The sequence below is a fragment of the Medicago sativa genome, chromosome 7, assembly GCF_051527215.1.
Source record: "Medicago sativa cultivar Bolivia chromosome 7, Bolivia_mono, whole genome shotgun sequence".
In the NCBI taxonomy this organism is placed as follows: domain Eukaryota; kingdom Viridiplantae; phylum Streptophyta; class Magnoliopsida; order Fabales; family Fabaceae; genus Medicago; species Medicago sativa.
In genome coordinates this window covers 80950857-80972092 of record NC_140755.1, presented here as the reverse complement: position 1 = coordinate 80972092, position 21236 = coordinate 80950857, and the positions used below count along the sequence as shown (strand labels likewise).

At 32.1% G+C, this 21236-nt stretch overlaps 2 protein-coding genes and 1 long non-coding RNA gene across 5 annotated transcripts; 2 read left to right on the top strand and 1 right to left on the bottom strand.

Moving 5' to 3' along the window:
- Window positions 1-1554: 1554 nt before the first annotated feature.
- On the bottom strand, window positions 1555-3725 carry LOC146909106 (uncharacterized). Its single transcript, XR_015019689.1, has 2 exons — window positions 2695-3725; window positions 1555-2061 (listed from the first exon to the last, which is right to left on the bottom strand). It is a non-coding gene; the product is annotated as an uncharacterized LOC146909106 (long non-coding RNA).
- Window positions 3726-4705: 980 nt separating this feature from the next.
- Window positions 4706-9077, top strand: LOC146909105 (protein DETOXIFICATION 14-like). Of its 2 annotated transcripts, XM_085730349.1 has the most exons (9): window positions 4706-4831; window positions 4921-4988; window positions 5092-5275; window positions 6852-7396; window positions 7504-7590; window positions 7711-7767; window positions 7884-8122; window positions 8534-8739; window positions 8859-9077. In XM_085730349.1, exons 3-9 carry the CDS (start codon window positions 5102-5104, stop codon window positions 8934-8936), a joined length of 1386 nt encoding a protein of 461 aa, XP_085586475.1. In that variant the 5' UTR covers window positions 4706-4831; window positions 4921-4988; window positions 5092-5101; the 3' UTR covers window positions 8937-9077. The 2 variants fall into 2 exon arrangements, with proteins under 2 accessions (XP_085586475.1, XP_085586474.1); XM_085730348.1 differs by having other exon boundaries at window positions 4921-5275.
- Window positions 9078-9510: 433 nt separating this feature from the next.
- On the top strand, window positions 9511-13198 carry LOC146909104 (protein DETOXIFICATION 9-like). 2 transcript variants are annotated; one of them, XM_085730350.1, is made up of 7 exons: window positions 9511-10114; window positions 10916-11460; window positions 11553-11639; window positions 11731-11787; window positions 11871-12109; window positions 12485-12690; window positions 12818-13198. In XM_085730350.1, exons 1-7 carry the CDS (start codon window positions 9860-9862, stop codon window positions 12878-12880), a joined length of 1452 nt encoding a protein of 483 aa, XP_085586476.1. In that variant the 5' UTR covers window positions 9511-9859; the 3' UTR covers window positions 12881-13198. The 2 variants fall into 2 exon arrangements, with proteins under 2 accessions (XP_085586476.1, XP_085586477.1); XM_085730351.1 differs by having other exon boundaries at window positions 9640-10094.
- The last annotated feature ends 8038 nt before the right edge of the window (window positions 13199-21236 follow it).

Genomic DNA, 21236 nt, shown 5'->3' with positions numbered 1-21236 from the left:
CTGCACCCAAAAATACGTTTCTGTTATTCGCTGCCAGCGCACCATCGTGCCACGTTGCGACCCCATCGTGCCACGATTTTTCCAGTGACTTGCCTCATAACTGAAACATCCCATCGTGCCACGTTGCCCTTCAATCGTGCCACGATTCCTGCGATTTCTGCAGAACCTGATTTTAAGTTAACTCTCACAGATTTTATAGGTGATTCATGGGCTAACATAGCTCAAAAAGAAGAGATTGTTGATTTGGATGAAAATACAAGTCAACATTTTCAATTGATGGTCCTAAAAAAGATGAAGAAAAAAAGTTAAAGCAATAACAGGTTGTTGCGAGCAAAGAGTTCAAGATACACCCTCCGGTTATTAATATAAGCAAAATTTTGATTTTTAGATTCATTCATTAAATGACGTATGTAGTCTATATCATAGACTACATACGTCATTTAATGAATGAATCTAAAAATCAAACGTTTGCTTATATTAGCGACCGGAGGGTGTATGTGTTTTCAACCGTTCACCTCGCTAGTTCTTTGACGAGAAGCCCCCCTCATGCTTTTAAACATTCAATCTGTTTTGATATTTATTTTTTTAGCTTTTATTTTTCTTGAGGATTTTGGTTTACTCCTCCCTCTCTTATACTTTTTTTTTTTTTTTTAATATCATCAAGCTATTGAAGTATATACGATCCCTCTGCATCCTATAATATTTAGCCTTAAAAAAAAACACACTGAAATGTTGATAGTGAATTAGCCCCGAGTCCAATAGACTAGTTCAGCTCAACTCAATTTTTATATGAGCTAAACAAACTAAGGCCAACAAGAACTGCTTGTACTTTGGCTATTTTTTAAAGCCAAATCCACATGCAAAAACTAGATCTCCTGCCCGTGCTGACGCACGGGCATTTTTAGTCTGGATTAAAATTTAGTAGAATATAACACATAATATATGTATGTGTTAGTAAATAGTTGCAAGCCAGTCTTATATAGTAACAAATATTAAGCATATTATGAAAAGATAATTAATGAAAATGTTATATAAAGAGTGAATTACAAAAATGAGCTCAATGATTCTTATATTGCACGTAGAAGTTCATATATTCTGAAATACTTCCTTTTATACTTCCTTGTAAATGATCTATGATTACACATTTTGAAAAATCTCTTGATTAACCATATTTAATGTAGTTTTGATGCAATCGTCATTTTCATTTGTCAACAAAATTTTAAGACCATTTCTCGATGTCACTCTTCAAATCGTCACATATAGCTGACCATGAGAGAAGAGTGGTTGCCCTCCAAATAAAAGTTTTACTAGTCCCAATAAAAATAGACAACACATTCAACAAAATTTATAATAAAATTTTTGTAATACACCCTCCGGTCACTAAAATAAGCAAAATTCCACTTTTTAGACACATTCAATTAATGATGTATGTGGTCTTTATTATATGTCACATACATCATCAATTGAATGTATCTAAAAAGTGGATTTTTGCTTATATTAGTGACCAGAGGATGTATGATATAAGAACCATCTGTCCTAACAGAACACGAAAAATTGGAAGAACATTAATTTCTGAACATATAAAGTCTTAACAATGAACAACATAGGCACTATTATCCCAACAAAAAAAAAATTATCACACACATTATATAATTAGATGGGCATGGCTGCCAAAGCTCATAAACATTGTTTACACTACCGAGATGTAGTCTTATAAAGATATGACTATGTTTAGACAGTTATAAATTTTACATGTTCCACCGTAACCATACAACCATACAGGAAAAATACACCAGGTCGGTTAGCTTCAACCCTTGCCATTATTTTGTCATATATTATTTTTTGCTTCAGAATTATAGCTGACATTAAAGGACGATGCTCCTTTCTTAACTTATTGTTGTCATACCTCTGCTCATCATATATTAACCTGTTGTGTCCCTTATTGTTCAATGACACATCAGACTGAGGTATTGTAGGATAATCTTCTTTCATATTTTTTCCATGGCCTTGCAACAACCTTCAATGTATAACTTTTTAACTGTTCATCATCTAGCACTAAATCTGCATATGATAACACATACAATACTTTAATTCATGATCATAAAAAGAAGCAACATTAGCATAAATAGTTCAACTTTTGCAAGGAGGTTCTAGTAACATGATGATTTGAGATGTTGCAACTTGAAACATCGTTCTGGCAGACTAAAAGCAAGATGCAACAAACATTAAAAAATGGAATATGATCTAATAATACTACAAATATTATGATCCATATATTTTTGACTCATTGTTGAATTCAGGCACGGCCACATCATTAGAACTAAGGTAAAAATAACTTAATGAAGTATCAGTGAATCAGAACCCCTAAATATAACAATGTCATATATTGCAAGTATTAGAAACTCATTGTTTATCTTTGTGTAAGTCTGAGTGGGTAACTCATCTTTGCATTATAAACAAATCATGTTTCAGAGAAATCCAATATAATTATCAAGGCCAGCATATTATTTTATCACTTTGCATGTATTTATTTTCAGTAAAGTAACAAACTTATATAGATTTTACTTGAATATTAAACCACAGTAACCCGGTATACGCATGACACGCCTTGAGTATTAAATCAATGCATAATTATTCACACGCAAAAAAATAATCTGCAGGAACCAAATAATGTATATTTCGAAAAGCACTCACTCAGAATCTTCCAATGTAATGTCAAGCAGCTTGCTCTTAGGTCCAAAAGCACTCACTCAGAATCTTCCAATGTAATGTCAAGCAGCTTGCTCTTAGGTCCATTGAGCATGAAATTGCATCAATTTAAAATATTTCCGTGGATGCTTGCAACTTTACAGAGGGTCAAAAGGGCGGGGAATGGCCACTTATGACAGAATTGGTACTGCTGAATTTTCTTCTTGTAAGCTGGAGCATATAATGAAGTAGATTCTCTGGTAGCTGAAACTCTAGGTGCAAGACGTGGCCTCCAAAATGCTGTGAATCTTAACCTGCAGCCACTGTGGTTAAATGTTTGTCATGTCAGGAGACATCATAATGTTGCAGCTCAAAACCAAGTAACCGATGTCATTTAAAAAACACACTTCAGAGTATCATCATAATTTGATTGACAACATGCTTGATTAAAAATGTCATTTTTTTAACTGCAAATATAACTCAGTTACATAACCCAACACTTTAAAACTAAATTTGCCAAGGCTGAAACAAATATCAAACAGTTGGTGGGCAAAAGTAAGAACAAAAACTAATTCACAGACGGTGGCGGGAGAGAGCAAGACGGGAGCTTCCAGTTGAGATTGCAAAATTCGATGGCTTCTTTCTCTTTATTCGGAGTGGCAGGTTTTTGGTGGAAAAATTGTACGGTTCTTTTTGCTTGTCTGGCTGATACGATGCCGCAGACGGTGACGTGGAAGTCGACAACGGCGATGGTGATGTCGGAATCAAGAGCATCGGTGAAGGGGAGTGGGAGGAGAAACGACAACGGTGAAAGTGGAAAAGACATGGGAGAGATTGAAATTTTCTTCATGGATGGCTATGGTTCATTAGCAGAGAGCGAATGAGAGAGAAAATAGCAAAAGGTTGAACATGAATCTAGGAGATGAAAAGGGAACAGATAAAGAGGCATGGGTCTGTTGGAATAAGAGAACGAATTGGAGATGAATATTTGGAAAATGATACACTTTGGAAGATGATACGTGCATTGAATTTGAATTATTCTTTCAAAAAAAAAAAAAATTGAATTATATATTGTGATGTGTGCAAGCCAGCACTAAGATTTGATCAAGGGTTGATATGTTAACTGCACCTAATGACATAGATCCAACGGCTTGGATTGTTTGGCACCAAAATAATTAGGATTAGGGTTGGCATATTTTGTTAACAATGTTATTCGTATTAGAAATAAGTATGATGTGGGTGACTAACCCATCAAATTATGTCCATTTTGTCACGTTAGTGCATGCATGTGGACAACACGCATGTACGCTTGCGATTTATGAAAAGGAAAGATATATAATCTATTTTGTTTTTTTGACGACGAGAAAAATTGTTAGGAAATTACGCAAAATTTTCCAATAGTCAAATTAAGTGGAAGTGAAATGAAATAAATGCAAAATAATAAAACACACAAATTTGTTAACGAAGTTCAGCCAATAATACTCTCCGGACTTTTACAAATCTCTTTAATAAAAAGGGAAAAATATGAATTTACAAACACTCACAACCTCTCGCTACACACAATCCAATTACATTCAAGAATTTTCTCTAAAATTCTCTCACATTATTTTTGTTTTTGATTCTTCCTTAAAACGCACCTCTATTTATATAGACAATGAAGAATTTTCTCTAAAATTCTCTCACGTTGCTTTTGCTTTTGATTCTTCCTTAAAATACACCTCTATTTATAGAGACAATGAAACGTGAGAGTTGAAAAGCTATGCAACCTTTCACACCAAAGTCGTCTAACCAAAGTGTGAAAAATGTTTATGCAACCTGCAATGAATGCATGAGACTTTGTGCGACAATTATTTGCTTCAGCAAATTGCTTTGGTTGGTCATCTCCACACGTGCATGTGGGTCCCCACACAATGTTCACCAACAAAAATGTTCTACTATTTCTTAGTAAAAAATAATCATAATCTTAATTATTAAAACAATAATATTTTTGTTGCTAATTAAAAAATAATATTATATTAAACGGTTAAAAACGAATGCACATTAAAATACACACACGTAGAGAGAGAAACTTATATTCTGCCCAAAAACTAGTCAATAACCCAAGATAAAATTTTTTCTTCATATATTCACTCAATCGACTCAGGTTAACGTAGATATCAATAATTGTTTGTTTATTATTGCTTATCATACTTTTTAATATATATATTGATGCCAATGTTGTTTTATGTGCAGATGACAAAGAAGACAAACGTAGAGCCAAAGAAGTAAAAGTCATAGAAGAACAAGAAATTGTCGTAGAAGTGAGTGACAAACATATCTATAAATAGATCATAGCTAAATGATCATGAAGGAAACAATGGAAGAAGGTTCAAATAATAACAAGTGTGAATGGATAAAAACCAGGACTACATTAATGGAGGAGCTGAAGAAAATGGGTACTATAGCAGTACCAATGGTGGCAACGAGTGTGCTACAATATCTTCTACAAGTAGTATCGGTTATGATGGTTGGGCATCTTAACCAACTCTCTCTTTCAAGTGTTGCTATTGCTACATCTCTCACTAATGTTTCTGGGTTTAGTATTTTGGTAAGTTCTTAATTGATTTTATTATCCTTTGCCTTGCATTGCTTTTGAAATCGAATATCATTCACGAGTATGATTTGTTATTAGATTTTATTTTGATATTGGAAGTTAAAAATACGATACACTTTTACATGAGATTGAATTTTTTGTTTCGAAACGAAGTCACAAACACAACTATAAATTTACCTCCACAAAGTAAAAGATCTCATGTTCGAATTTGGGACACCACAAACAATATACAACTAACCATGTCGGTATTATTGGTTTTACTAGTCCTTACCATACACAAGATTGAATGTAAACATAGATTTGATACTCACTATATTTTTTAGTCAAAAAATAATAATTTTTTGAGATACAAGGAGCTGAAGCTTAAATAATAAATATTAATGCACTATCCTTACAATAATTGGTATCTTATATGGTCCAAAAAAAAACTACATTAATTTTTTTTTTTGACGAAATGGGTCTAAAAGAAACTTGGATTTTTTTTTATGTGTGCATTTATATTGAAGAGGAACACTCTCCCCATACTCACTCTTTCCAATATTTCATTTCATAATAAATATTAATGTACTATCCTAACAATAATTGGTACTATATCTTATAATATGGTCCAAAATACTTTTGTTTTTGACGAAGTGGTTTTGAAAGAGTACAAGTTGGTTTTATTTCCCCCATACTCACTCTTTTCAATATTTCAATGTCTTCTACATATAGGAGTATCTGAAAATGACTATTTTACTACGTCAAAATAATTGAATGGCTATTTTACAATGTTTCATCTTTTTTCAAATACATAACGAAAATTACAATGTCTTCTCTATTGTGTAGAAGTTGAGTTTTGTAAATTACAATGCTCATATAATATAATAATACATAGCTAGGCTCCTTTCCATATATTGGGTCAAATTACCTTTTCGTGATGTCACTAAGCCATAGTTTTGGTTTCAGGTAAATTATTTTATATTTTTATAATAAACCTTTTTGGTACTTGAGGAGAAATCATTTATAAACTTATTTATATGGAGTAGATGTTTTTCTAGAGTGAAAGGGACGCAATAATAATTACGAGATTCAATATTTTTTTTTTACACGAAAACAAGATTCCATTACCACTCTCTTTATCTCATAGAAATATTATTTAAAGTTATGCACAGTTTAAAAAAAAAATTATTGTGCTAATGTTTATGATAAATATAAGCTTCATTGGCTAAAATATTCATATTGATAAAGCAATTAGTAGAGAACTTAAGTAGATTGAGAAAACATTAATAAACATATCAGTGAAAATATGATTAATACATCTTTAATATTTTGAAATGATAAATAATACAAGACAACTAAACATATCAAGAGATTAATTTCTCTGAACCATCAATGTATATTTTTTTTTACAATGCATCCAATCAAACTCAAATAGATATTTATTGAGATATTTTATGAATTAACTTCAAAAAGTGGCATAATGAAGTGATTTGATCAAATGTATGTGTAAAATAGTTACACAATTTGAAGACTTACTTTGTTTTCAATGTGTATAAATAACTTCTTAAGTTCTTTCTTGTTAATTTTTCAGTCAGGGATGGCTGGTGGATTAGAAACTTTATGTGGCCAAGCTTATGGAGCAGGACATTATGAAAAACATGGAATATATACATATACTGCAGTAATATCCCTCACTATGGTTTGTGCACCAATCACTATTATATGGACTTTCATGGACAAAATATTAATTCTTATAGGTCAAGACCCTACAATCTCCCTTCAAGCTCGTACATTTGCACTTTGGCTAATACCTGCTTTATTTGCATCAGCAATTCTTAAACCTCTAACACGTTTTTTCCAAACTCAAAGTTTAATTTTTCCAATGATTATTAGTTCATTTATAGTTTTGTGCTTCCATGGAGTAATGTGTTGGACATTAGTATTTAAATTAGGGTTAGGGCATGTTGGTGCTGCAATTTCCTTTAGTTTAGGAACTTGGTTAAATGTGTTGATACTTTTGTCCTTTGTGAAATATTCATCTTCTTGTGAGAAAACACGTGTGCCATTTTCCATGAAGGCATTTCTTGGTATTAGAGAGTTCTTTGGTCTTGCTGTTCCATCAGCAGCTATGGTTTGGTAACTATTTCTTCTTGCTCATTTTTATGTATTTTTATTTCACTTAGAAAAATAATTTTGTTGTATACTTGTATGAAAAGATGTATGAACAAATGTTTGTTTTTCAGTCTTAAATGGTGGGCATGTGAGTTGCTTGTTTTGCTAGCTGGACTTTTTCCAGATCCAAAGTTGGAGACATCAGTTCTTTCTATATGGTAACACTTATTTTGATTTTTCAAGTTGAATATGATTACTACATTTTTCATTTTTTATTAAGCAATAATGTTTTAAAGAAAATGAAGCCATTAAGCTCTAATTTTCTTGTGTATGATCAGTTTGACAATATCGACATTGCACTTCACCATATCCTATGGGCTTGGGGCAGCTGCTAGGTATATTTCTAACTTCACCAAACATTATGACAATTATGTGGCAAATTTACAAGCATGGATACTAGCATTAACATGTAAACAGAAACTAAAAGTGACTCCTTTGTTCTATGTGACAGCACAAGAATTTCAAACGAATTAGGAGCTGGGAATCCAAAAGCAGTTCGTTTTTCTATTTGTACAGCAATGTTCCTTGCAACTACAGAGGCTCTTATTATAACTGCAATCTTATTAGGTTGCAGATGTGTTTTGGGTTATGCTTATACCAATGATACTATGGTTGTTCATTATGTGGCTGTTATGACACCTTTGCTATGTGTATCAATTTTTACAGACAGCTTGCAAGCAGTTCTTTCAGGTTAACAACTCTTCCTTACACTATTTTGCTATTATTTACATGTTAAAGTGTTACATTTATAAGATATATCCCTATTAATAATCTGGAGTTCGATCGGAAGATAAATAAAGTCTGGTTAAGAATTGTTTCCATCAGAAATCGAACTTGGTTTCTGCTTAACGATTCGTCATAGGGATTTCATTAACCACTTGAGCTCAATCACTTGCTTAAAATTTTTTCAAAGATGTATGATTTGTAATTGACTTAATAAAAACTCAATTAACATGGATCAACATTAACACAAGCAATATCATTTATGCATTTGAATGGTGTAAAATGCATATACATTTGATTGTGTGTCAAATATAAGACCTATACTCTTGTTTTTGACCTTCTACAACCATATGATAAATCCATTTCTTTAATATTCAGGGGTTGCTAGAGGAAGTGGGTGGCAATATGTTGGAGCTTATGTTAACCTTGGAGCATTTTATCTAGTAGGAATTCCTATAGGGGTGGTATTGGGTTTCATTGTACATTTCAAAGCAAAGGGACTTTGGATTGGAATAGTTGCTGGCTCCATTGTCCAAACAATTTTTCTTTCCATCATCACATCTCTTACAAATTGGAAAAAACAGGTCCATATTTTATAAATTCGTTTTTATCATTATCCAATATTCATGTTTTTTATTTTTTATTTTTTTATAACTATATGTGTTTAAGTGCTAATGATACAAGGTAAATGCAACTTTTGTAGGCAATCATGGCAAGAGAGAGAATATTTGATGCCACTTCTTCTGATGAAAGTGTAACAGATCACATGACCAGAGCATAAAGTTAAATTATTGGTTTCATTGTTTGTCTATTAAGAAAACATTGATGAATTAATTATGTGTATCGTTTTGATCATTCAATTAAAGAAGTCAAAAACAATAAATCAGAAAATATATCTAAATACGTTGATGCTACAAAATAATGGTTCGTGTGTGTGTGTGTTTTTTTTAATAATTTGTCTAATGTTACAAGTCTGTGACTAACATTTTATAAATACTCTTTCAACACGCAAAACTGAAGACACATTCAAATATTAATGAGACAAAATAAATAAACAAGTTGCCAAACAGTTGAAAAACACTAACAATACTATCAGAGGCTGGGATTTTTTAAGTACTTTTAAAATATCATATCGTGCACGATTTATTGAAACAATAACAAAAAAAAGTCAGAATATCATATATTATAACTGATTAATACTTGTATTAATATTTAATTTATCACATGATTCAGATATGATTAAAAATCGATTAATTCTGACATTGGAGATAAATTAAATGTTCTCACAATGCATGGCCAATAGAATATTAACAACTGTTTTATGTTAAGAGTTTACCGAAATCTCAATTATCCTTAGACCTTATCCATCTAATAAATATTTTAACTCGAGTGATTAATCAATTTCACTTAAGAACGAAATGGACTAACCTACTTGAATTTGAATTCTAGCTGAAATAATCTTTGATCAGACTTCACTAATCTCTAGGCCGAATTCAGGGATAAGACATATGACTAAGCTACCTCTTTAAAGAATATGTGTGGATTCATGTAATACATTAATCAACTTCTTGGAATTCTCTCTATGATTTATTTATTGTTTATGTACTAGGAGAATATAAAAAGAACACTTCCTAGTCCTATATAATATCTTGTGATGATATCACACATCAAATTTGTTCAAAGAACATTGATCTGCAAAGAGAGATGGGTAAGAAAGAAGCAACACCTCTGCTAACAAAGAATGAAGAGAATGATGAGCTGGCACCATTGGAAGGTGCCTTTTGGGCAGAGTTCAAGAGGGTGGGATCCATGGCAGCTCCAATGGTGACTGTAACTGTATCTCAATACCTTCTTCAAGTTGTGTCGTTGATGATGGTTGGACATATTGGAATACTAACTTCCTTCTCTGGTGTTGCACTTGCTATCTCTTTTGCTGAATGTACTGGCTTCTGTGTTCTTGTAATGTCTTCTTTATTTCTTCTTCTCTATTATGTTTTTTTTTTCTTTTTCTTTTATATGTGATGTGAGTGTGTGTTTTCGTGTGTGAAGCACTGACACAGACACCAGAAACAACACTGATACATACTAATTTAAGAAAATTAATTAATTGAATGTAATGACATTGTCAGTGTCTGTGTTGATAACGGACACATCTTCAATCAGAAGTGTCGGTGCTTTTATAGGTTTTTGTGTCTTTGTGAGACTACCTTTATGAGAAACAGATTGAGTTAGCTGATAAGTGATGATACTTCCTTTTAATATGATGTCAAACTTTTTAAGATAAGGTCTAGAGAAATAGTTGACTTTAAAAGCTTCTCTTCAATCAACTTTCTTGTGTTTTAGTCTTAACCCTCTTTTCAGAGTGAAGGAATCCTCGCTAATCTAGAATGTTGTCGAGTGGTAAATAAAGTATGATCAATGGTTGTTTTGACCAATGTTTTAAAAACCGAGCCAGATATCAACTGTTTTATACCACTCAAAATGGAGTGAAACTGCAGTCAAACCGCTCAAATAACCAAACGGACAGTTCTAGTCCACGGTACAACCAGTTGAACCATCTGTCCGGTTTGGTTCGATTTTTAAAACATTGGTTTCAACTAGAAATTGAACTCAGAGACTACTGAAACGATTGGAGCATAGCTGAAACACATAAACATTTGTTTCCAACCACTTGGTTTCTTTATTTAACTTCCTACAATTTTGAATGAATCATCTTCAAGTGTTGTTGATAACTAACTAGATTTTGCGAATGAATGACAGATTGGAATGGCAGGTGCATTAGAAACTTTATGTGGCCAAACCTACGGAGCTGAAGAATTCAGCAAGATTGGAAACTACATTTGCAGTGCAATGATCACCTTGATTTTGGTTTGTTTCCCCATATCACTCATGTGGATATTCATTGATAAATTACTCTTGCTTTTCGGTCAAGACACTGAAATTGCTCAAGCAGCTCGCGAATATTGCATATGCTTGATCCCAGCACTTTTTGGCCATGCTGTTCTTCAATCTTTGATTCGCTACTTCCAGATTCAGAGTATGATCTTTCCAATGGTTTTCAGCTCCATTGTAATTTTGTGTTTGCATGTACCTATTTGTTGGTGTCTGGTATTTAAATTGGGACTAGGACATGTTGGAGCAGCATTTGCAATTGGTATTGCTTATTGGTTGAATGTGATTTGGCTTGGAATTTATATGAAGTATTCTCCAGCTTGTGAAAAAACGAAGATTGTGTTTTCTTACAATTCCTTACTATACATTGCTGAGTTCTGCCAATTTGCCATCCCTTCTGGACTAATGTTTTGGTAAGACATATATGACATAAACTTAACACAAAATGTACAATGATTCTTTTCTTATACTAATTGTTTTTCATATTTCAATGTTCATATCATAGTCTTGAATGGTGGTCATTTGAGATACTTACAATCGTTGCCGGGCTTTTACCTAATTCGCAGCTCGAAACCTCAGTTCTTTCAGTATGGTGAGTGGAATGAATGATCAATTTCTTAACAATTACCATTTAAATAAAGCCATGAAGTGTTCTTCTAATTTATGTAAAAAAACTTTTGCAGTCTTAGCACAACTACATTGCACTACTTCATTCCTCATGCAATTGGAGCTTCTGCAAGGTTTGATCCCAATATTTTTTTTTTTGTGTGTTGCACTATCTTCTGTTAAAAAAAGATAATCCCATAAATTTTGCTTTTTGCAGTACTCGGGTTTCGAATGAATTAGGAGCAGGGAATCCAAGGGCGGCAAAAGGCGCTGTTCGAGTTGCTGTAATTATTGGAATTGCTGAGGCAGTTATAGTCAGCACCTTGTTTCTTTGTTTTAGGAATTTTATAGGAAATGCTTATAGCAATGACAAGGAAGTTGTGGATTATGTTACAGACATGGCTCCTCTTCTTTGTGTGTCTGTTAGTGCAGATAGTATAATATGTGCTCTTTCAGGTGAGTTTGTTTCTATTTGTTCTTCTAGCATAAACTGACTAACATCATCTTAATACTTAAATGAGACACAAATCTGATTGTGGCTCTGTTTGGACAAACAACTTAATAGAGCGCTTATAGTATAAGCATTTATAGCATATAAGTGTTTATGCATAAACTATTTTTATAGTTTTCGTATAAATATAAAATATAAGTTGTTTTCATAAGCTATCCTAGAGAGCCTATGAAAATAAGCTGAAAACAGCTTAATGGCATGTCATAAGCTGTTTCTATAAGCTCTCCAAACAGGCTCACAAGTACTTAAGCCTGTAATAACGTCAAATAAGTCAATCAAAGCAAATTAACCCTAAATAAAAACTGCATCTGTGCTTGCAGGGATTGCAAGAGGTGGAGGATTTCAGACAATAGGGGCTTATGTGAACCTTGGAGCCTATTATCTTGTAGGTGCTCCTATAGCATATTTTTTGGGTTTTGGCCTAAAGCTTAATGCCAAGGGACTCTGGATGGGAACACTAACAGGATCTATTCTTAATGTAATCATACTAGCTGTTGTAACAATGTTAACAGATTGGCAGAAAGAGGTTGACTTTCTTTCTTTCTTTTCAATTATTTTTAGACCCTTTTTGTTTCTTTGCTTGATGAATTCAATTGATATTTGTTAGAGATAGTAGTGGCTAACTATGTGATTATATTTTGTGGTTATTGCAGGCAACAAAAGCAAGGGAAAGAATAGCTGAGAAGCCTATTGAAGCTCATGATGGATCAATATGAATTTGATAAATCTATCTGGTTGAAGAATAAAAATAACTGAAGGAAAAAGTAAAGTACTGACATTTTTTATGTCAGTTTTTGACTTTTTGATTTTGCCAGTGTTTCATTGTGTTAGAAAATTTAGCTTTATCTGTATATATGGGATTTTTGGGCTTGAAATGTAATTCTAAATTTTTTCACATTGCACTAGTTGAAGGATAGCGTCTACTCATATTTTTTTTTTCCTTCCTTTCAAAATCATATTAGATTCCAACTAATATGATCTCAAATAAAATAGTACATTTAAAAATCATATACAATTTGAATCCGACTTATTCACTTTAATCTCTGCAGAAAGTTTCAAACTATCTGAATGTGTAAACCGATACAATGCCCAAAATACAAGGTCTGCAAAGCTTATATACAGGAAGAAAAAATAGAAAACTGAAAGTAGTTAGTTAAAACATAAACAAAACAAATCTTAACTATTGCTTAAGTACTGATTAACTAACTTGACCCTGGCTAACTTGAAAATCATAGAATTAACATGTGTAGATATTGTGCCACAAGGGGAGCCAAAAATACCGAGGAGATCTTTGTGTTGGACTAAAAGTACAAATGATTTGGACACCGCATCTGCAAGTAAAACTTAAGGCGCATTGATATATGAATCCCCTTGTTTATATATTCCTTGGCGTGCTCATGTTCAATCAATCAATCTAAGACTTCAATTATTCACACTTTCTCTCCAACAGACCATATTTTTTTGTAAGCTAAGAATAAATTGATAAGACACTAATATTCAGTACAAGAGGTGCCAAATATTAGGCAAATGAAAACACACAGTAACATGAGTGAGTACATTAGTTCACCCCGAAGCACCTATATTTTATTTCAATAATGTAAATAGAATAGGATAGAAGAGGTCCACATGTCCAAGCACAATTGACAAAAATGCCAAAAGTGTGTGTGAGTTTCGAATGACTCTTGTCATTTCGTCTATAAAAAAAAAAAAAAAAAAAGATAAAAGAGGTACTTGAAGAGAAAGAAAAATTACAACCTCAATCCACTTAACTGAGATGATTCAACAATTGAAATCTATAATGAATTTTAACAACAAATATTCAAAAATATTGCAAAAATATATTGAAATTAATATTTGGTCCCTTTGGACACTATGATAATGACACTAAACTATCTGGAGACATTATGCCAACTTTTAACAGGATAATTATATGAAATCCACAATCATTCATGTAAAATTCCAAACTATAAATACAAATTTTTTATTTTGCTGAACAGAAAAAGAGGCATGTATAAAAAAAAGATGTTGGAAATCAGAGGAAAATGAGTGAAGAGTGATTTGGCAGAATGAGCAAAATACATAAGGAATTATTTTGATAAAAGTTAGTAAATTGTGTACATAACTATATTATCTATAGAGTATAATTGCACCAACAAATTGAGTAACTAACTCCTAATTAATTCATAACTAACCAATTCATACTAACAGAATTAACATCCTGTAATCTTACATAAGGAATTGTTATTTTTATTAGTCGAAGTGAAGAAAAGAAAACAGCATGAAACAAAGTAACCTAACAAGCTATATATATAGAGTTAACTAGGACTACTGTTTTTTCTACATGTTAATTAAAATGATTAATGCATGAGTAGGGTGGTGATGACAGAAGAATAAAGAGCACAAAGGAATGAGATGCCATTGCCTTCCATGCATTTCATCATCTGTGCTCTCTATCTTCTGTCAACAGCATCAATATCAATGCCTCCTCCTCTCATGGAAATTAATTATGACACAAAATAACAAATAACAAATAAAAAATAAGCCAATATTAAACACCACATTTAAGAAGATGAAAGTTTGAAATTGAAAAGTGAATAGCTATAGATCAAAAGGGGTGATTCCCTTTCTTAGCATTTGTCTAACAGCTAGAGGAAAAGACCTTAGAGCTGTGTTGATATGGAAATATGTCTTGTATATGGCTCTATTTATAGGAAAACTATACAAGTATATGCTTCTATATATTACTACCTTTATCTCCACTACTATTATTTTATTTATATACAATAAATCATTGACCATTTATCTAACTGTTCTCCTTTCACACATTCTACTTTTTAGAGCATGAGTATACAGTTAATTACCTGTGTAACTTTGAACTTGTTTTTATATTTTTTTTTTTCATTAGCATATCAACTTTAGTTGATTGCATAATTTCACAATGTAGATATTTTCTGACCCAACAAAACAAATTGACATGATAGTATGATTTGATTAATTACATCGGTCATGCTAATCAGTGTCCCGGGGTTTATGGTTTAGAGTTTAGGGTCAAGGAAGCCAAAACTTTTGAGGAGTTGACTGCACAACTTCCAATACAATATTGCTATATTTGTTTCCTTAACCAGTACCTTGGGAGCACCAGTTAGCATTTCCCTAAATATGTACACATATAAAAGATTTCAGATAACTTGTGTCATTTGGAAATGTATGAGTAAAAAAAGTTCCCCCACGCATACAATTGGCCTGATTTATTTGTCATGGTGGTCATATTGAGTATTGGATTGAACCTCCAAAGTTAAATCATTAAACTGAATCTTCAAGGTTAGTCCCTAATTTGAGAAATAAAAAAACACTTTTTGATTGAAATTGTAAGGCATGGTCAATGTGTATGCGATGGTGTCTTCTGCGCCGTGCATTCCAAAATGGCACTTGTTTACAAAATTTTGTTCAAGGTTCATTGAAATTAAGATACTTGGAATGTGGGGAATCTATATTCCTGATCTTATTTATTCTTCTTACCATTAGTGGTATAAGCATCAAAGAATATGTAGACCCCACTTCACTTTAGTGACATATCGGGAAGTTTCTGAGCAAAAGTTAATTATTAAAATAAGGGTCTTGCTAACCAGTACTCTCAGGACTGGTTAATGAATCTACCAATAGAAATTTTGTTTTGGAAATATAAAATATTACTTTTGATAAAATAATGATCACACAACTTTTTCATAAAAACTTACTTGTTTTAAATGCTTAATCATTGTCATTGGGGCATTGGTTAGCATTCTCCTTAAAATAAACACATAAATGACCCGTAAAATATGCAAACTCTGATTAAAAGATGTGTTCAGATTTCATGTCTAACTAAGAAGAATAAATGTTTTTTTAAGAAATTAAACTAGTTCATCCAAATTAACACTAGAGATGATCGAACCTGAGATCTTGAACATACTTTAAGGTCGCAAGTCAACACCAACCCAACTATGTTAAAAAAATGTCTACATTGTCGTTTCCAAGATGTTGTGATAAGTCCACCTAGGATTATAGCTAAAAACTATATTTAGGTCCTCCCTAAATCAGAACATTTGATCTTCTTCCACCTTCTTCATATATATGATCACCTTTCTTCTTTCTCTCTTGAGGATCAAAACCACATAGTTTGTTCATAATTTTTCTCTAATTGTGACGAAGACTTCTCCACCATCTTCCAAACATAACATTAGTTGGAGCAAAATTTCTTCAAGTCATAATACTACGAGAAATGTTGATGCCCTTGGTTTTAAATGTGGAATAAAAAAACATCTCTAAATATATACAAACACAAGTTTCAATAATCATTGTGATTATTTCGGTATGGTGTGGCGTCGTATCTATTAGTGGCTAGGCATCTCATTTATTGCTCCAGAGTCCGTTAGTGATCACCTTTATCATTTTGGTCACTTGGCGGGGTTACCACGATTGTCTCACTCTTTTATGATGGTAATGTGGATGGCTACTGTTTGGGTTATTTGGAAGGAAAGAAACAACATGATTTTTAACCAGAAGATTGGCACTTTGGATCATTTAGTAGACAAAGTTAAATTTATGTCTTTTTCTTGGCTACAGACGAATATGCCTACTTTTGCCTACAGTTACAATGACTGGTGGCGTCACCCTTTACCTTGTATGAGTGTTATTTTGTAGCTTGTTTTGATTTATTTCTCTTCAGAAGTGCTTTTATTGGCACTAGATTTGTATCTGTGACTTTTGGTGGGTGGTTCTCTTTTGCACACCTTGTGCGAGATGAATCACCATTTGTGTTATAATATATTCCATTTTGGCATGTTCAAAAAAAAAAAATCAATAGACATTATTTAAGTGTTCATATTTAATTTTAAGATAATCTTTTAAGTTGATTCTGTTAATCTATTTTTGGAAGGATATAAGTTTCGCATCCCTTATTCATCCAAACCACTAATTGAATATTTTGCTATTCAATTATGAGATGCATAGAGAAAAAACAAGTTTTATTTTATTTTTTTAATATTATTTTGTGAACCGATTGACATAGTCTTATTTAAGTTAGGGGCCAAATAAGGTGATATCTGAGTCTCCTTTAAGATCTATTGAGTCACGTATTATCAAGTTTTCGCTATTGTACAATCCACCATTTATATTATGCATCAAATCAAATAATGTTCGTAGTGTATTAAAGAATTTCACTTGGATAATGGATTGCATGAACATGGCTTTATAAATGATTTCAATTAGTAACAAAAAAATGATGCCAATTCGCATCTCACAAGTCAGCTTTACGGGTTGTATTAGACTCAACCATAAATTCTAAAAGAGAAACTAAATATAAACAAAATTTTAATATAATCAAATCATAACAATTAATCTATGAAATACAATATAAAATATATGTGATGATAGTGTGAAAATTTGTGAAATTGAGATCGAAGTATGATTGCAAGTTGCCAAGAAGCATAGATAGAAGAATACAATATGTTATCTTTGGGTTCCTTTTGAACTCGTGTGAGCATAGAAATAAAGATGAGGACGGTGAAAAGTGAGTCAGATCAACGGCATTCATATTTCCACTTGTTTCCACCCTATTGTCTCACCTTTAAATTTTTATTCCCAACTTCCCCTGACCATACCCATATATTCATCACTCTTGACCATTTTTCTTGTCAGTTTCCCTAGTGCTATGTGACGATAAGATAATACTGCACATTTTCTCTTACACAAACTAATTATTTAAACCCTTTTTTCATAAAAAAATAAAATTATTTCACATTATTTAAAGAGCTTAATGGAGTGTCCTGAAATTTAAATTAGTGTTATTACCAACGTCGATAATATCATCACATGATTTCATTCCATACCTTCATTTTAAAAATAAGTACGTTGAACATTGAAATTTTCATTGAATGACAATGTAAAACTAGTTTATAATGACAATATATATGTTGGGTTTCAAGTGTGAGTGATTATGTCTCACATCGACTAGGAACGGAGAAAATGTTGGATATATAAGAGAGGGGATCATACCTTAAGGTTTTAGGTAAGAGTGTGGTGTCTAAGTCTCTTATGGGTCCTGGACGTTTAGCCCATTAACGCTCCCGGAGCTCCCCGGAATCCTCATCCTGAGGCAGTTTTGGAGCAAGGGTCGCAAGTTAGGGGTCGTAAAATGTTAAATTTCTTGTGGTGAGTTAATTAAGGACGGGTTTAACACGTCATGAACATAGTTTTAGCATAAATTAACAATCGATTGCCCTTCATTACTCTAAAGAGTTACTAAAACTATGTTCATGACATCTACCTGTTCAGATCAATGAAGTTAAACCCGTCCTTAATTAACTCTTTAGAGTAATGAAGTGATTGTTAATTTATACTAAAACTATGTTCATGACGTCTACATGTTCAAATCAATGAAGTTAAACCTGTCCTTAATTAACTCTTTAGAGTAATGAAGTGAAATCGATTGTTAATTTATACTAAAACTATGTTCATTACGGCTACCTCTTCAGATCAATGAAGTTATATATATATATATATATATATATATATATATATATATATATATATATATGTATATATATATATATATATATATATATTCCCATTTTCTCTTCATAAAATATTATGTTGTGTAAAAAATTCAGTTTATAAATATAATCGTAAAATATGGTAAGAAATATTGAGAAAAGTTGGAAAATGAGAAATATTCTGTGTCCGTTGTGTGGGCTACTTTCCAAAATGGGAAAGCAAAAAAGGTTATTCTCTCCAAATTCCAAAACGGGAAAAATCTAGGTATTGGCTGCCATGCATATCACTGACACAAGATAACGATCCCCAATTATAGAGCCAGCTTCTTAATTTATTCCCACGCTTTGTCCATTTTCTAGAAGAATAAGCTACTCCCTCAGTCCCTCAATAGATGACCTAGTTGACTCCGACACACGTACCAATGCATATGTTTTATCTTTGATATTTTCAATTCTCTACTAAAAAAATTATGAAAATTTAATATTTTTAAAATATTGACCGAGACGAATCCAACATCTTACATGACATTAGTAGAAAATTTATCTTTGTGAATTAGTAGAAAAATATGGTCAGAGTATGTCAAGTCAATAATGTATATTGTCAACTAGGTCATCTATTGAGGGACATAGGGAGTATTTTTTTCCTTTTTGACTCAATTTTTTTAAGGACTTGATAACAATTGTCTTTGCGGTACTCTTTAAGAATTCAAAATTAAAGAATTATTTTTAAAAAAAGTCAAACACTTCAATTTCTAATGTATAATACAAAAAAATTCATAAAAATTTATTATTTAAGGTCCTTAACGAATGTCCCTGGAGTATTTGTTTAATATTTTTTTTATCAATTGGAAAAATAAAGAAACGGCTAGAAAGAAAGAAAAAAGTAAGAACTTCTCTCCCTACACACTTCAAAAGTATATAAAAGCAAGATGATATCCGATTAAGGAGGGGGAGAAATTCGCAACTTCTAGTGGTTGAGATTAGTAGCACCAAACTTAGTCAACCAACACATATGTGTCCTAATCATAAAGTATGATTAAAGGAGATCACCCAAGAAAGAGAAGAAAACTTTATGAGGAGAGAAAGCAAAAGTTGCATGATGATAAAATTCATTCGGTTTAGTATCAGTAATCAGATTCAACAATGTCTTAAAGTCAGATTCCATGATGATAGCTCTAACCAAGGTCCCAAGCCAATTGAAGATCTCTCCAAATAGCTAAAAGTTCAGCTGATAAAATTAAAGGTCTCCCACAAAATCCTAAAAAAACATTGAATCCAAATTCCTATCTTGTTTCTTTTTAGTCTTGAAAACAATGTTTTGAAAACTGAAATTAAATTTGACGGTTTAACCGGTTAATCATGAATACACACTATATGGTTTGATTATTTGCACACTTTGATTGCGATTTCATCTAAATATGACTAGTGTAGAACAATTTAACCATAGTTTAGAAGGCTCGTGTTCATTGGTTGATGTTCCGTTTGATTTTTAAAACACTTTCCAAAATGTATTTGTTTAGATTAACTTATTTGAATTTATCTACTGACATAAATTTTGTGAGATTGTTTGAAAGAATTTATGAAAACAAGTTATCAGGAATTGAGCCACATATAAAAGTTCTGTGGGTATTGGCCTGCACAAACTTGTTAATAATTTTTTTAATAGTATACATTGAGTTGTTGAAACATACTCTATTGCTTTTTTAATTTTCTCCCTCAATTACTTGTGATGAATACGTAAATTTCTTTTTTTCTAAATCTAGCCACTGAATTTTGTTTACAAATATGAAGTAGGGACTGGGGAACTGATATTATTGCATATTACAGTTCTATAGTATATGATTTTGATTTAAACATATCTTTAATTGTGGTATATTTTTGTGTTATGTCTAACAATAAGCAATGCATTTTTTTCATAAGAAAGTTCGATTAATCATCAACTCTTAATTCTCAAGCACTATAGATGAGCGCATAGGTATAAAATTGCGTCAAGAAGTTGTTTAATGCTACTAATTTATATTCATGGTGTTCTCACTATTCAAATTCATGGCACTACAATTTATGACAATTTTCGTAGCTTTTTCAACTTATTTTCATAAGTTCTTCAATATAGTTTATAAAAAACTTTTTTTTATCAAAGCAAGAAAAAATAAAATGCAAATCAGGAGGAGGCCTGAACCTTATTACAACATATATGTAGGCCAACTGTGACCAATCTATACCAAAACAAAACTATGCTAATAAAAAGAGCACAACGCAGATGAAAGCTCCTAAAGACACATTTATGTGGGCTAACCAAGCCCTCCATTTGTGTTAAATGACTATGCCTAGAAACATAAAGTCATGTTTTCCAATGCCTATGAGGTTCCACACAAACGGTTTCATTAGTTGCGACGACCTAGGGCCTTTGACGGTAGGGGGCACAATTTTTTTATGGAGAGGCGTGTATATAGAAATATTTTGTTTATGGGGGGTATATATAGCAAAGTTCACATAAAGGCCCTAAACATTGACATGATGAAGAGCTGAGCTGAAGTCTTTT

Bases quoted from the DNA above. Each gene is read 5' to 3' on its own strand.
- LOC146909104 (XM_085730350.1), top strand. From the start codon at position 9,860: ATGGGTAAGAAAGAAGCAACACCTCTGCTAACAAAGAATGAAGAGAAT. The intron at 12,110-12,484 runs GTGAGTTTGTTT...CTGTGCTTGCAG, and splicing joins TATAATATGTGCTCTTTCAG to GGATTGCAAGAGGTGGAGGA. The intron at 12,691-12,817 runs GTTGACTTTCTT...TGGTTATTGCAG, and splicing joins TAACAGATTGGCAGAAAGAG to GCAACAAAAGCAAGGGAAAG.
- LOC146909105 (XM_085730348.1), top strand. From the start codon at position 5,027: ATGATCATGAAGGAAACAATGGAAGAAGGTTCAAATAATAACAAGTGT. The intron at 7,397-7,503 runs GTAACTATTTCT...TTTGTTTTTCAG, and splicing joins CCATCAGCAGCTATGGTTTG to TCTTAAATGGTGGGCATGTG. The intron at 7,768-7,883 runs GTATATTTCTAA...TCTATGTGACAG, and splicing joins GGGCTTGGGGCAGCTGCTAG to CACAAGAATTTCAAACGAAT.